General features: G+C 40.7%; 2 protein-coding genes across 2 annotated transcripts; both read left to right on the top strand.

Moving 5' to 3' along the window:
• Positions 1-6406: 6406 nt before the first annotated feature.
• LOC147318508 (trypsin-3-like) lies at positions 6407-7703 on the top strand. The gene is made up of 5 exons (XM_086310478.1): positions 6407-6547; positions 6673-6826; positions 6927-7189; positions 7286-7422; positions 7501-7703. The coding sequence occupies exons 1-5, from the start codon at positions 6508-6510 to the stop codon at positions 7648-7650; spliced, it is 744 nt and encodes a 247-aa protein (XP_086166604.1). The 5' UTR covers positions 6407-6507; the 3' UTR covers positions 7651-7703.
• Positions 7704-10630: 2927 nt separating this feature from the next.
• has1 (hyaluronan synthase 1) lies at positions 10631-14667 on the top strand. Its single transcript, XM_086310476.1, has 5 exons — positions 10631-10701; positions 11393-12097; positions 12195-12420; positions 12536-12668; positions 12801-14667. The coding sequence occupies exons 2-5, from the start codon at positions 11402-11404 to the stop codon at positions 13474-13476; spliced, it is 1731 nt and encodes a 576-aa protein (XP_086166602.1). The 5' UTR covers positions 10631-10701; positions 11393-11401; the 3' UTR covers positions 13477-14667.

Below are 14667 nucleotides of genomic sequence, written 5' to 3'. Positions count from 1 at the left end.
TCATGACATCTATCTGGCACGTTCCTCTTCTTTGCACTTTATGTGTTTTCTGTTGTACTTTATGTGACTCTTGAGCTTCGAGAACTGAGAACTCATCAACAGTCATTCTTTAAATCAGTTTACCTTATTTTCTATGCTTACATCAACCACATCTGGACCATCAAACTGAATTATGACAATATCCAATTAATCAAGTTTCAGGAAGAAGAGGGCTGAATAGTAGATATATATAATAAGTTCAAGATGGTGGATCTAGGGAACTTTTAGCCACAGACAATGAAAATCAGTCTCACATCCCCCGAGTAAAGCCCTACCTTTCACTTGGGGTGGGGGATGTTCATCTGAGCTTAAATTCATACTCATATTTCCTCCCACATGGGCTCCCGCTACTCTTGGTTTTGTTGTTCTGCTATCCACACATTTCTACATCTGTGTTTTATGTTTAGGAGCTCATCGTGTGAGCATCAATACTTTGTCTCTTCACCTTTCACATGGCCTAACTCTAAAGTTGCAGCTATACCGCTTTCTAAATTGGCTGCTAGCGGATTTTAATCCTCCGAATCAACCTGAAATACCCTCCCAAAAACAAATATTTGTAGCACCAAAAGAAACTCTGATGATACTAATAATTCAGGAAAACATCAAGCTAGACAATGGTGGTTATAATAAGTGAACTTGTTTTCACAGTAAAGCACAACGAGTTTTAACTCCTGCACAGATCAGATTCACACAGTTCAAACTTCTGCTAGAACCTGCCCAACCCAGAAACTGGGTCCCCCTCTAATGTACACACATCACACAGGAACTGGATCCTGCCAGAAGTCCAGATGTGAGGGGGAGGAAGAAATGAAAGAAAGTTGTGGGAGGGACAGAGGGAGGAAGAAACACTACATGTGTGCGTGTATGTGAAGATGTATGTGCTCTCAGTCGCTGCGTGTGTTCAGAACAACACCCTGATTTGAGTGTGTGGGAGGACCCATGAGTCTATTTTCTTTTCTTTTTGTCTTTTTCTAGCAGAGTGTATAAATATTTAGCAAGTAAAAAAAAAATCCCCAGTGAGCGATACCTGATGCTCGGACCAAACTCATTCCATTAGCTACAGGAAACTGCTCGCATCTTTTCATCTCCCTTAAACACAACATTAAGCTGTTCAGCTCCAAAACTAAAGTACATGCCTGTTTTAGCTGAAGTCTAGACAGCGTTTAATTTTATCACGGTTCTCTTGAGCAATGCATCCACTATTTTTCTGCAAAAATGTTTGTGTGTGTGTGTGTGTGTGTTTTCCCCATTTTTCTGCTGTGCTGTTTTGTTACAGAACTTTAAGGCAAAGCATTTTGCTAGAGTCTGTAGAGGATATTAATAGCTATCTCAGGGCTATAGTTTGAGGGAAGCTTTCAGAGCCCAAGGCTTGATTTACCAACCAAACCTGCAATTATGTGTATGCCACACAAATACCAATTTGGGTGTGTAGAACAACCAGTGGAGGTTTAAGGAGAATATAGATTTAGCAGAGTGTGATGCCCACTGTTGAAGTTTGGGGAGGGGGGTTATTATTTAATACAGCAGCTGTGAGCAACTGTTCTGGAAGGCACACCAAACATATATGTACATTTATACATGTATCTTTCCCTGTCTGTGCATGTGTGCGCCTTTGTGTGTGGGATAGTGAAGTACTAATGACATACTGCAGCTTCCAGCGTCACTGTAATACACCCAGTATTTTGCTTTTGAGTGCAAAACAGTGTGACCTTGCAACTTTTCTAAACTCTAAAGAGGAATGTGTAAATTCCCGAGTTGTTTCACGGGGGAACATAAGTGTTGAAACTTCTACACCTCCATTACACTGCCATAAAGTCACAAACAGTGGGAATCTGCTGTGTCTTGCAACCTCAAAGGTTTGTTGATCTTATTGCGGTGCTGACTGGAAATCAAACCCTCATCTCACTTGTGCGGAGAGGTCAGGAATTTTGTTTTTTGAGTCAAAACCCGTGCCAACTGTTTTTGCTCATAAGGGTAGGAAATGTTATTTTTTTTTCCACAAATAAACCACACACAGGGAAAAAAGCTGCACCTCAGTAACCAAAACCACTTCCTTACATTCGTCCCCACTTTAAACCGCAGTCCCCCTCAGCAGACCTAGTGAATATGAATACTCAACCTCAGCTCTGTCTGACAGAAAACAAGCATGGCACTGCATAAGTCATACAGATCTGACACAGTGCTCTCTGTCTTGTCCGTCTGAGAGTGTTTTGAGGTAAAGTGGAACGGGATTAGGGGAACCGGAAGTGGTTATGCAGGCAGTGCCAGATGGTGAAATAAATGGAAGTTTTTATGCTTTCCATATAATCTAAGCAAGCGTTAGGGTAGCAAATGTGGAAAAACAGATGCTGCGGTGTTGGAAATAACTGGAGGTCAATGACAGTCTTAGGCTGCAGAGAAAGCAGCAGTGAACTTTTTTTTCCTTTCTTAATTACTTAATTCATCCAGCTGATCACATCCTGAATGATGTCTTGCAGATGTGCAACTAAACAGGCATCTGGCTATCATATGTGAGGCTGTCACAGATTTGAAACTTTCCAACAGTTAAATCAGCGACTTTGGGACTTAGTCTAATAAATACCACTGTGGGTTGCTGTGATGTCTTGCAGTGTTGTAACTTCTTTTGATATTGCGATGAAATTTGTCAGTAGGTCTTGTAAAATCTAGACCGAGAAGAGGTAAAGTGCTGCTCATATCGGGGAACAGATAAGCAGCCTGATGTGTTTTTGACTTTGGTGAGTAAGTCCAGTAAGTCTACCAGCAGAACCAAGCAGCTGTTTCCAGTCAGAAAAAGAAGAAACGAAGATACAGGTTGGACGAGGAGTGAAGCAGACTATGCGAGTGTCTCATAGCAATGACAGGGTGAAGAACCTGCCTGTGCTGGATGGGAATGCGTTATATTTTAACCTTAAGTGTATAATCACAGGGTTTGGGTAAATGGGCCCTAACATTTCAATGTTTTCCTGTCTGGTGCTGATAAACACCTACGCTCACACATGAGTAACAGAGCTTTGTGCTTTTCAGTATATCTCTATTGTGAAATTATGACTCAGCAGTGTTGGCTTAATATTTTTGTTTAATATTTTAAACTGGACAGATTAAAATGATTCACTGATTTCCCAAGGAACCAGACAGACTGTGTATCAAGAGCTTAATACTCCAACTTGTAATTGTGTCTCTTGATGGAAGTACGTGAAGTTGTGCCAGAAAATTCTACTCTGTACAGTTTCAAGACAGGATTACTTTACATTTTCTAGATTTACTTCTTTAATTTGCTGTGTTAGTAGATATTACTAAAAAGAAGAGATGAAAGGAATACTTTAAAGGTCAAAAGGTGACATTTCAGTCCTTCTTCTACTTGTTCTTCTTCCTTTTTTCCTTTAGAAGCCAACTGCCCACATTACACCCGATCGCTAGAATCTTTCTCTGTCCACCAACCTTCTGCACGTCCTCCTTCACTACCAACATTGGGGTATTGAAGTAGTGAAGTGGGGTTTTATCATCATTCAATAAAAGTTGTGTATTACACATTCCTTATAGGCCTACTTCTCTTAAAAGTAATGGAGTTTGTTGCTTAATTGCTCCCCAGAGAAAGTTACTTGGTACACTACCTATTAGATTACTTTTACCTTCTGTATTCTGTAACATGACCTGAAATGCATTCTAACATAATAACCAGTCCCACAAACAAAACACAATCCGTTTTCTAATGAGGACACACCTTTGATCTTTATTGGGGGTCTATGTGTGACCACAAAACTTACAAAAAAACCCAACCAAAGTTGAAAAGCAGCTCAAAGGGACTTCAAAGCGATTGTCACTGTGATGCTAGTGTGGAAACGTCTGCGTACACTCAGTTTCTTCAGTTGTGACACCAGCACCACACATAGGGTTGCCAACTCCCTGAAAAATAAATAAGGGACACCTCGTGGCCAGGGCCGGGCGACCCAATTGTCTTCACCCTTCCCAGTGTGGTGAATTTTCTAGCTCTTTTTTTGTGTGTGAAATTATTTTTTTAACCATTTGACTTGAATTTGATTTAAGTAGATGTGTATTCTTTGTGATATGAACACATGTGAAACAAATGATCATTTAGCCATTTATTTTTAGCTCAAAATGACAACATTAACACAGTAAAACAGGTCTCTTTCTTAAACAGAAGCCTGTCATGCTTAACTTTTGAGAATATAAGTAAATCTTTCTTTAAAAGAACTCTGTCCTGCTTAACTTAAAATAATAGAAAACAATAGAAAGAAAAACATTCTTGTAACAGTGCACATTTAGTGCATTTAGTACAATTGGCTTCAGTTGAGATATTATTTCAGCTTTTCTAATGCTAATCAGCTGCTCCCGTTTGTAAACCCACTTGCTCCCATGATTACGCATCTTAACTCATCATCATTATTCATCTATGTATTACTTTTATGTATTAGTCATCTATTTGTTGTAATCATCTATCCTTGCAGTTGTTTATTACACAAAATAAATTCTATTATCACACTTCTGGCCACATAGCGCTGATATTCACTGCACATGCCCATATTAACTTTTTCCAGCCAGGTGTTTTCCTTTTCCCATTCTTCCCTTTCTCTGAGGGGAACAAACATTGCTGCTCTAATGCTGGGCTCACACTGTGCAGTTTTAGGCCCATTTTGAGCCGATTTTTTGAGTGATCGGACCGATTTTGGCCTTCATCGTGCATCGTGTAGTATACGTGGGGTAACGAGAAGTGATTAACACCTCACGACCAGCTCCCGATCATCAATCGCTCGTGAGGGTCTCATCACAGCCGCTCACACTGCTCGCGCGCAAACACGTAAACGTTGGTGTAAAAGACGTTGCAGCACGGCTGTGCAGCGTGTGATCTGGACACAAGCGATGGAGGCACAACTTGTAGAACTTTGGAAAGCTCATCCGAGCCTTTTCGATGTGGCATCACAAAATTATCACGACCACAACAACCGTGAAAACAGTTGGATTTACATTGCTGCTCAATCACAGCTGCCCGATCAATGTTTTTCATTAGCAATTTAGCAAAGTTGATGGTGGTGGTGTGTCTGTGTGAGTGTAAGACGGAGAGAGAGAGAGCGCGACAGATTTTCTGTTATAACCTTCATTTTATGGAGGCACAGTGTGAGCACTCAGGTCGCATCAGAGCATCGGGCGGTATAGTGTGAGACCTGCATCGTGACCTACCAACTGCGAGTCAATCGTGCAGTTTGAGCAGGAGCTGAATAACGTGACTGAAAAAAATCGCACAGTGTTTGCCCAGCTTTAGGTGTACTGTCGTCCGAGACTTGCACCGCCGTGTCGGCGTTTGTTTCCCTGTTGGCCATGCTTCTTGTTGTGGTCATTTGTTGTCTTCCGGTATTTTCTCCGTAAGCGACCTTTCCTCGACCAATGAGATGAGTGGTAATCTGAATTGTCATACGCGTAAGTGTGCTGTCAGCTCATTGGTCACAAAGCAGGAGAGGGGCTGGGAATTATGTTTTCAAACAAAGCGTTAATTCCATTAAAAGTTATAGACTACTTTTGATTCTCACTGTATTACGGGACAAAGTGCGTCCCTTATTAGCTCAATACGGGACGTGTACTTTTGTTTCGAAATACGGGACGATTCCGTATTTTAAGGGACGGTTGGCAACCCTAACCACACACCATGGTTCCTTTGCTAACTTTGTGTTAGCGTGCTGTCTGTCCAGATGTTTGCAAAGATCTGAAACTCTGCTAGCAGGATAATGCAGTTCTTTCTGTCCTATATGCAGCTATTATCCTTAGATGCAATAATAATATCACTACCATCTTGTAAACCTTCCCTTTCTCTCTTGCTGCTGTCATTCAGTCACAAATCCCCCCTGACACTCATCTCCAGGCAACAAATTTCTTATTCTACCTTAAATGAAAAAGGCTAACATTTATAGGTTAAATATTGCCACCTTAGTTCTCTTTACATGCATTTTTTGCTGTCTTTGTGCTGAAAAATGGTACGTGAGCATCTGTAACCACATGAGCTTCTCCCACATGCACAGTCATAACTTCCATTGACGTCACTCTGTGGGTCACTTGAAGGCAGTGCATGTCATGTAAAGTATTCAATTTATGATAAACCTGCAATAAAAAGTATAATGTCACATGACTGTTCTGTGAAGAAAATGTATTTAGGCAAAAGTGAGCTTTAAACATGCTCACGTAATGCAGCACAAAGGAAATAAACAAGAATGCACACTGTAAAGTGTAGCACTCACATTGTTTCCTAATCCAAGCTATGTTCTAACTTGTATTGAACTGCTGTTTTGTTTCTCCTATATAGTGTACTTCAAGCACAGTATCACTGGGGAAATGTAACACCTGTTTAGTGTCTGAGGCGTGCCTCTGGTGGCCCTGAGAAAAGACAGATAAGAGGGACTGAAATACCTGAAACCAGGAGAATTAGGGTACATTGATCTGCCAGTGAGAAAAACAGAAGGCATGAAGCTTTTCCTTCTCCTGATTCTCTCTGGAGGGGCAGGTATAAAATCTAATTTATAGATTCAAATGACGAACACTCAAGTGTTAAGGATAGGATGCCGAATCACTGATAAAATAATTTTCTGATTTTGCCACTTATTTAATTGTATTTTTTTTACTCTACAGTTGCGCTGGAAGGAGATAACAAGATTGTTGGAGGATATGAGTGCCCCAAGAACTCTGTGCCCTACCAAGTGTCACTCTTCACTGGGTACAACTTCTGTGGGGGGGTTCTTATCTCTGATGAGTGGGTGCTCTCTGCTGCACACTGCAAACCAAAGTAAGGCACACAATCCCCATCAAGCCTGAATCCAAGCAGCTTTAAACTTTAAAATGAAGTCGGGTGTAAGAAACTCTCAAAGTGGGCTTTGTTCTTTCAGCTCAAATCTAGAAATTCGTCTGGGGGAGCACAACATCTGGGAACCTGATGGGACTGAACAGCACATCATGTCTGCTGAGTTTATTCGCCACCCTGACTACGATTCCCGTACACAGGACAGCGACATCATGCTGATCAAACTGAGTCGACCTGCCGCTCTGAGCAGCTACGTGCGTCCTGCTGTGCTTCCTTCAAGGTGTGCCAGTGAGGGGACAGTGTGCCAGGTCTCAGGATGGGGGAATCTTCGTCCCAGCGATGAGGGCTGTAAGTTAAACTGTGCTATACGGCCTATCTGTGTTGCTTGAACAGGCAGTCAACTCAGGTATTTTTAAAGATATTGATCTGTTTGTGTCTTTGCAGCAAGATACCCAGATAAGCTGCAGTGCCTGGAGGTCCCTCTCCTGAGTGATGACACCTGCTTTAACGCATATCCTTTCCAAATTACTGAAAACATGATCTGTGCTGGATATCTGGAGGGAGGGAAGGACTCCTGCCAGGTAAGATCAAAACAGGAAATGTTTATGCGCTGTGATAAAAAGGTTGAACCACTGAAAAATCATTTATTTTAACTCCAGGGTGACTCAGGGGGCCCATTGATGTGCGACGGAGAGCTCCAGGGAGTTGTGTCATGGGGGCACGGCTGTGCACAGAGGAACAAGCCTGGGGTGTACACAAAAGTTTGCAATTATGTTTCCTGGATTAAGAACACAATGGCATCTGAATGAACAGAAAAGATTCATGCCAGCTGGTTAATTTCAGTAAAGTCATCTACATGATGTGTGGTGTGTACATATATGTCTGTTTGTGCGTCATTTGAAGTTTCTAAAAAGAGAACACGTGTCTGCCTTGTGCTTAATATTTTCCCAGACATACGAGTTCTCTTTTAGACCTTACCTAGCAGTAAAGTGACAGGCAATGTGCTAAAACAAGTGTGTCCAAAGTATTTGGCTTTGAAAAGCCCACTTGTGTGTAATTCAAACTTTAGTATGTAAGACCGTAAATCAAGATGTCACGCAGGAATTTTATGCAGTGTGTGACACATCTAGCAGCCTCACATGCCGTCACAGCATTTGCAGTTACAAGCCCTGATTCAAAATGGCTTTACAATGAATAGGCATCCAAGTTTCATGCTCAGGGATGTCTTAGTAGTTAAGAAGCAAACCGAGCACTTAAAGTCAGGCAACAATAAATCACAAAGAGCAAAATACGCCGCCACACTCCTCTCTGTGGGTTGAAACTGTAAAGCATGTTGCACACAGGGCGACTCTCCATAATCACTGATTATAGTAGAGTGCTGCTGCAAATGTGGTACAGTCAGTTTCATGATGTATCGGTTTAGCGTTAATGTTAAGCTATCAGCTAAAGAAGTAAGCATCTGTCACAGCAGCACAGCATCAGGTGCACACATGGGAATGCTCGATTAGAAAATCCTGAAATGATTTAAGTGGATTTCGGTTTCCTGGGTGTGGCGCAGAGCAGCTGAGTGAGTCACCAGGCACTTGCTTGACCACCACATAAAGACCGGGACCTAACAAGGTTTCTGAGGACTTTTATCCTCCTCGTAGCCTCCCTACAACGCGCCCCCCCCCCCCCCCCCCCCCCATAAAACAAATGCTACATGGCATGTGGGGGCTGACATGTTTTTTAGAAAGCATGATCCTGGTCGATATGTTTATTCTGGCAACACAGCTGTCTGTGTTTTGAATCCATCTGGAACCCCAGAAACCATGTTTATGAGCTACTTAGAGGTTATGGCAGGTTGGTAAAGGCATCTTCATCCTTCTGCAGTGCGCTTTAGAGGACACATTCTTGATGTGGCCACAAACTAATGCAGTTTAACCATCAGTAACTGTAAGGATTAGTCAGGCATATGATAGAAGAAACCACCAGTTTAGCCATGATCTTTTCAAATAAGCTCGGTTATGAAAAGGGATGGGAAGCAAAGGAAAAAAACTGAGGAGCTGAGTGGAATAAAAGTAACATGTGAAAAGCTTTCATGAACTCTAAATGTGTCCATCTTAATATATAATAACAAAAACATTTAATAGAGATGATAAATTGAACTGACAAAATCATAAAAACACAGCTTAATGCATACACTGATATCATAAATCAGTATCATATGAGACATTGGCACACAAGTATTGCCATATACAGCTGGACTTTAGGAGAAGTTTAAATCAGGAGCATTGTTTGAAGAAGTTTCTGTTTGAACCAATAAATCTGCAGCACATTGTTGGAAAGATTCAAAAACATAACCATTAAGTGAAGCTTGTTCACCAGCCCTAAGCACGCATGGGCTCCCTGTGTGACATCAACGTCCCTGTGGCTGCTATTTGGGCATGTTGATGGCTACGGCCAGCTCAGAGGGTGTGGACCATCATGAGTGGTCAACAGAGTTCCCTTAAAGACACTCTCCAGGGATGTGATCATGTTTAAATCAAGAGTTGTAGGCAGCTGTGGAATAAATCATCTGGGAGAGTTTTCTTCTTCAGAGAGGGCAGACTGTTTTCAGTTGTGACACAGAGGAGTGAGTGTCACATAGTGTGTGTGTATAGTGTGTGTGTGTGCATGTGTGTGCAAGTGTACACACACACACACACACACGCACACACACACACACACACACACACACACACACACACACACACACACACACACACACACACACACACACACAGAGGAGTGAGAGCTGGCAGCATTTACCAAAATTAGACATCCTCACCTTGGAGCCTCATTTTAAAGGCAGGTCAATATGACATGTTGCAAATATTCATCATTAGCAGTCTTGTTAAAGCAAACAGCAACTGTATTTTTATGATCCCATATGCTGTTTTCTTTACTTTGTTTGTTTTGTTTTTTTAGTATTTTAGGTTCTTTTAATATGAAAACATAGCGCAATGTAACTGGTATCATATACATTGTTAATTTAAATCACAGCCTCAACCCTTTTTTTTTAACTTGACGTGTGGAGTTTCAGAAAAGAACCACAAGAGGGCAACATCTAACTGTGAACAAACCCTTAAATGAGCGAAAATGCTGCACACACGGTAACAACAGCTTCTGTAAAACATAAAAACATAAAAAGGATTTTCAGCTTACAGCTTCGAACAGCCTGATATGGTTTTTACACTGTTAGTGGATGGAAAGCTTCTATCTGCAAGCTGCAGATCATTGTAAGATGAATTGTCATTGTAACTGAAGTTAAGATCGGTCTCATTGATAGGCTTTGACTGATTACATTTATCAGTTGATTGTCACCAACAATAAAACGGCTAGAGATTTTTCATACATTAGATTTATGACATTTTGGATTACACTTATAACACATTAACAATTAAAAAAAGAGTTAAATATATATTTTTAAAAAACAACAACAATAAGTAAACAGATAAATAATGTTCGCACCAAACGTCGGTTCTTTGCTCCGCAGAGCATCTGTGAAATGCTCCTATAATGGGAAGCTTGGGAATTCCCTTCTTTACAGCAAACGGCAGCATGGTCGGAGGTCACTCTCTACACATCTCCATGGTAAAGAAAGAAAACATAACAGCTGTATGCAATCTGCACAGTGATGCCCTCACGTTAAATGGACCACCGCCTTGCTCCTGACGCACGACTGACTCAGCGAGGTTGCGTGAGCGTGAAAAAAAAAGGAGGCCCCCTCCTCTCCTACACTACACTTTAAAACTCATGCATTTCAAACCAAGTTCTGAGACAAAGAGAACTCCGGGTGGATATCACATAATTCTACATGAAGCCAGTGTTAACATCAGGTAGGGTTAAAAAATATGTGGTTTCATTATTTTATTCATGCTCTTATTATTATTATTATTATTATTATTATTATTATTATTATTATTATTATTATTATTATTTGTTTTTGCTTGGAAACTAACATTCGACTTAAGTGGTATAATAATAGTATATAGTATTATCCTATATTGAAAGTTTTATATATAAAATAGAATTAGATACATTAAAATTAAACAAAAATTCTGATCAGTTACTTCAGCAAATTGTTATTTCTATATACATATATATGTTGTATCACTTTTTTCCGTATGCTTTCGCACAATAGGGCACAGTTCTTTTGATAACACCTTCTAGGATTATCAGCCGTGATAACTTGATCACTGGTTAATACAGTGCAATTATAGATAAATTCTGTGGTGTATTTCACCCCTGACTGTAGATTGGTAATGAGTCCCACAAACGTTTTGCATAAAACAGTTGTTTTCACTGAATTCTTTTTCTCCCAGTCTGAGTGTCTGTGTATATTCCAATGGATAAATTTAAAGGTATGACAAAGAGATCTGCTCAGAAAAGTTTCAGTCTTTAACCGATTTTTGTCATGTGCTGCTAAACAGAAAACATCTTTCACTGCAATGTGTTGACATTTTGACTGACAAGCTTTCTTGACTGTATTTAAAACTTTACTGATATGTGTTGTCTGTGTCTCCTTAGGTGAAATAAATGGAGCTAAAACCTTTATTGAAGAAGCTGGGTTCAATAATCCGCGCCATCCTCACTTTTGTCTTTGCTTTGGCCGTCCTGGGTGTGATGGTGTGGGCCTACGTTCAGGGCTATCAGCTGGTGTCGTCCATGTATGGCATCATCTCCTTTGGCATTTATGGACTCCTACTCTCACTCCATGTGTTGGTCCAGAGCTTTTTTGCCTTTGTTGAGCACCAGCGAATGAAATCTCGAACAAAACCATGCTCCTATACCAAAACAATCGGTTTTACTATATCGGCTTACCAAGAGGACCCTGTTTATCTCAGAGAGTGCTTGAACTCAATCAGGGCCCTCAAGTATCCCCCTGAGCTGCTGCGCATCATCATGGTGATAGATGGGAATTCAGATGATGACCAGTATATGATGGACATGTTCAAAGAGGTGTTTGCAGACCAGGATCCGGGCTACTATGTATGGAATAACAACTATCATACCTGGGATCCCACCCAGGTCCAACATGATGAAGAAAATGGCTCAGCAATGGGCATTAAAGGGGGTTCTGATTATGTGGTAGGAGAGGATCCACAGAGAAAAGAAGTAGAGCGCCTGATCCAGACCAAGAGATGTGTGTGCATCATGCAGAAGTGGGGAGGCAAGCGGGAGGTGATGTACACAGCATTTAAAGCCCTGGGGTCATCGGTTGATTACATGCAGGTATCTACTTTTACTTAAGTGTTTTCTTTCTTATTTTTTTATGAAAATAAAAATGAAATGTTTCCAATTTTCAATGACGTTATGTCTCATTTCTCAGGTGTGTGATTCAGATACGAAGCTGGACCCTTTGGCCACGGTGGAATTGTGCAAGGTATTGGAGAGTAATCCCAAGTATGGGGCTGTAGGAGGGGATGTGATGATCCTCAACCTTAAAGACTCTTACATCAGCTTCATGAGCAGTCTCAGGTACTGGATGGCTTTCAACATCGAAAGGTCCTGCCAGTCCTTCTTCAACTGTGTGTCCTGCATTAGTGGCCCTTTAGGTAAGGGAACTCTTTTCTAGCTAAATAGTATTATATTAAAGGCTTAAAAGCATTGATGTAACTCATTGTAACCAACATCTTTTGAATTTGTCATTTCTTGTACTTGTTCATGCAGGTCTGTATAGAAATGATATCCTTCAGCAGTTTCTGGAATCGTGGTACAATCAAATGTTTCTGGGAACTCATTGTACATTTGGTGATGACAGGCATCTCACCAACCGTATGCTGAGCATGGGCTATGCCACTAAGTATGTTTTCTAGATATTATTAGGCACAGAAATTACATAATAGGACCCAACAAAGCTCAGTAGCTACAATAATGATCCTACAACATCAAACAAGCAGGTTCTAAAGGTCTATTTTTTACCCCCTTTCTTCAGATACACTGCTCGCTCAAAATGCTACACAGAAACACCCGCTCAGTTCCTTCGCTGGCTCAACCAACAGACTCGCTGGACAAAATCTTACTTCCGGGAGTGGCTCTACAATGCAATGTGGTGGCACAAGCACCATCTCTGGATGACCTATGAGTCCATCGTATCAGGTATTTTCCCCTTCTTTGTCACGGCCACCATAATCCAGCTGTTTTGGACAGGCACTCTGTGGGACATCCTCTGGGTTCTGTGCTGCATCCAGCTTATCGGGCTGGTGAAAGCAGCCTACGCCTGCATCCTGCGGAGAAACATGGTGATGGTGTTTATGTCACTTTACTCAGCTCTCTACATGACCAGTTTGCTGCCTGCTAAGTACTTTGCCATTCTCACGATGAACAAAAGCAGCTGGGGAACATCGGGCAGGCGTAAGATGGTTGGTAACTACATTCCACTCCTTCCCCTGTCGGTGTGGGCTGCCATTTTATTAAGTGGACTTGGTTACACCATCTACAAAGAAAGCAAAGAGGACTGGTCAACTGAGGCTAAAAAAATGGAAACTAGATTTCTTATTTATGGCTGTGTAGCCTACGTATGCTACTGGGTTCTTATGATGTTCCTCTATTTTGTGTGGTTCCACAGAGCATGTAGAAAGCGTTCTGGAAGTTACAAAGTGAACGTATAAAGCTGGGCATACACTGTGTGTTATTCAGCTCCTGCTCAAACTGAATCGCAGGGGTTAGAAGTTTGTAGGTCACGATGCAGGGTCTCACACTATAAGGCCCGATGCTGTGATGCGACCTGAGTGCTCACACTGGTCGTGTTAGTCGTGTTAATCGCTTTTCGTTTAATACATGATGCACGGCACACGATTAAGAAGAAAATTGGGCTGATCCCCAAAATGGTCGCACGACTGAAAAGTCGTCTCAAAATGGGGCCAAAAATCACACAGTGAATGTTCAGCTTAAGTCTGAAGAGCAAAAGTAATTTATTCAAATTTAAACCTGACTATGTGTATTTATTTTGTGTCACATTACTGAAGGACAGGGATGTTCTACAATACTGCTAAAGAAATAAACTGAAAACTCTTTTGAGAGTCAAAAAAAAAAGAAGAAGAACAGTATTGTTTCTAAGATTGGGGAAACCTGCAGTCAGCTGAGACTGAAGAAGTCTCTTGGATGAGTGACGAAATGTTTCTCCCACTGAAGACGCTACGTCCAGATGAACCGAATCAACTTTTGCAGAAAAAGAATGAAAATAATAAAATATTAAAAATCTGTATATAGAGACAAACAATTTTTTATATGGAGATGGTGTTACGTATTCTTTTTTAAATTACACTGAGATGTTTTGTTGTCTGAGGTTCTCTTTGAGGTTAATGGAGGTGATGCGTTTGCATAATATTTATTTATCAGAATTGTGGGTTTTTTTTAATGTTTGTGTATGTCTATGCTGATAATTTAATTTAATTTTAATTTTACCAACACAACAAGTTCAAAGGTGTGTAAGGTTTCTACAGCATTGTTGGTGTCATTGCACTGGATCCTGGATGCAACTTTCTGCAGCACTGCAAGCTTACTTGAAAATAAATGTTATAATATACTGCAGTATGAAATTAAAACAAGCAGAAAACTGTTAAATTACTGCGACCTGAATCAAGAAGGACTTAAATAATGTATCACATTGTTTGCTGTATCAAGAAAAGTGAAGTAGGGATGTATTTTGTACAGTGCACTTTATTCAATGCTTTGTTGGAGAGAAAATTTGAGAAAACATATGTATTTTTTATGAATCACCTTAGCAATTGTTTGTAATGGTGGAATTTTTTAGGAAAATGTGAAAAAGAAATGACGAAATAAATTTGTTTTATCATGGA

The sequence above is a fragment of the Aulonocara sp. 'chitande type north' Nkhata Bay genome, linkage group LG11, assembly GCF_057382095.1.
Source record: "Aulonocara sp. 'chitande type north' Nkhata Bay isolate Kocher_YH1m ecotype deep benthic linkage group LG11, A_spYH_male_GT1.1, whole genome shotgun sequence".
Classification (NCBI taxonomy): domain Eukaryota; kingdom Metazoa; phylum Chordata; class Actinopteri; order Cichliformes; family Cichlidae; genus Aulonocara; species Aulonocara sp. 'chitande type north' Nkhata Bay.
This window is presented reverse-complemented; position numbering and strand designations above follow the sequence as displayed.

Excerpts from the sequence above, each read along its gene's own strand:
- LOC147318508 (XM_086310478.1), top strand. The coding sequence starts at position 6,508 with ATGAAGCTTTTCCTTCTCCTGATTCTCTCTGGAGGGGCAG. Across the intron at positions 6,548-6,672 it reads GATTCTCTCTGGAGGGGCAG|TTGCGCTGGAAGGAGATAAC; the intron begins GTATAAAATCTA and ends TTTACTCTACAG. Across the intron at positions 7,190-7,285 it reads TCGTCCCAGCGATGAGGGCT|CAAGATACCCAGATAAGCTG; the intron begins GTAAGTTAAACT and ends GTGTCTTTGCAG.
- has1 (XM_086310476.1), top strand. The coding sequence starts at position 11,402 with ATGGAGCTAAAACCTTTATTGAAGAAGCTGGGTTCAATAATCCGCGCC. Across the intron at positions 12,098-12,194 it reads CATCGGTTGATTACATGCAG|GTGTGTGATTCAGATACGAA; the intron begins GTATCTACTTTT and ends CTCATTTCTCAG. Across the intron at positions 12,421-12,535 it reads CTGCATTAGTGGCCCTTTAG|GTCTGTATAGAAATGATATC; the intron begins GTAAGGGAACTC and ends TTGTTCATGCAG.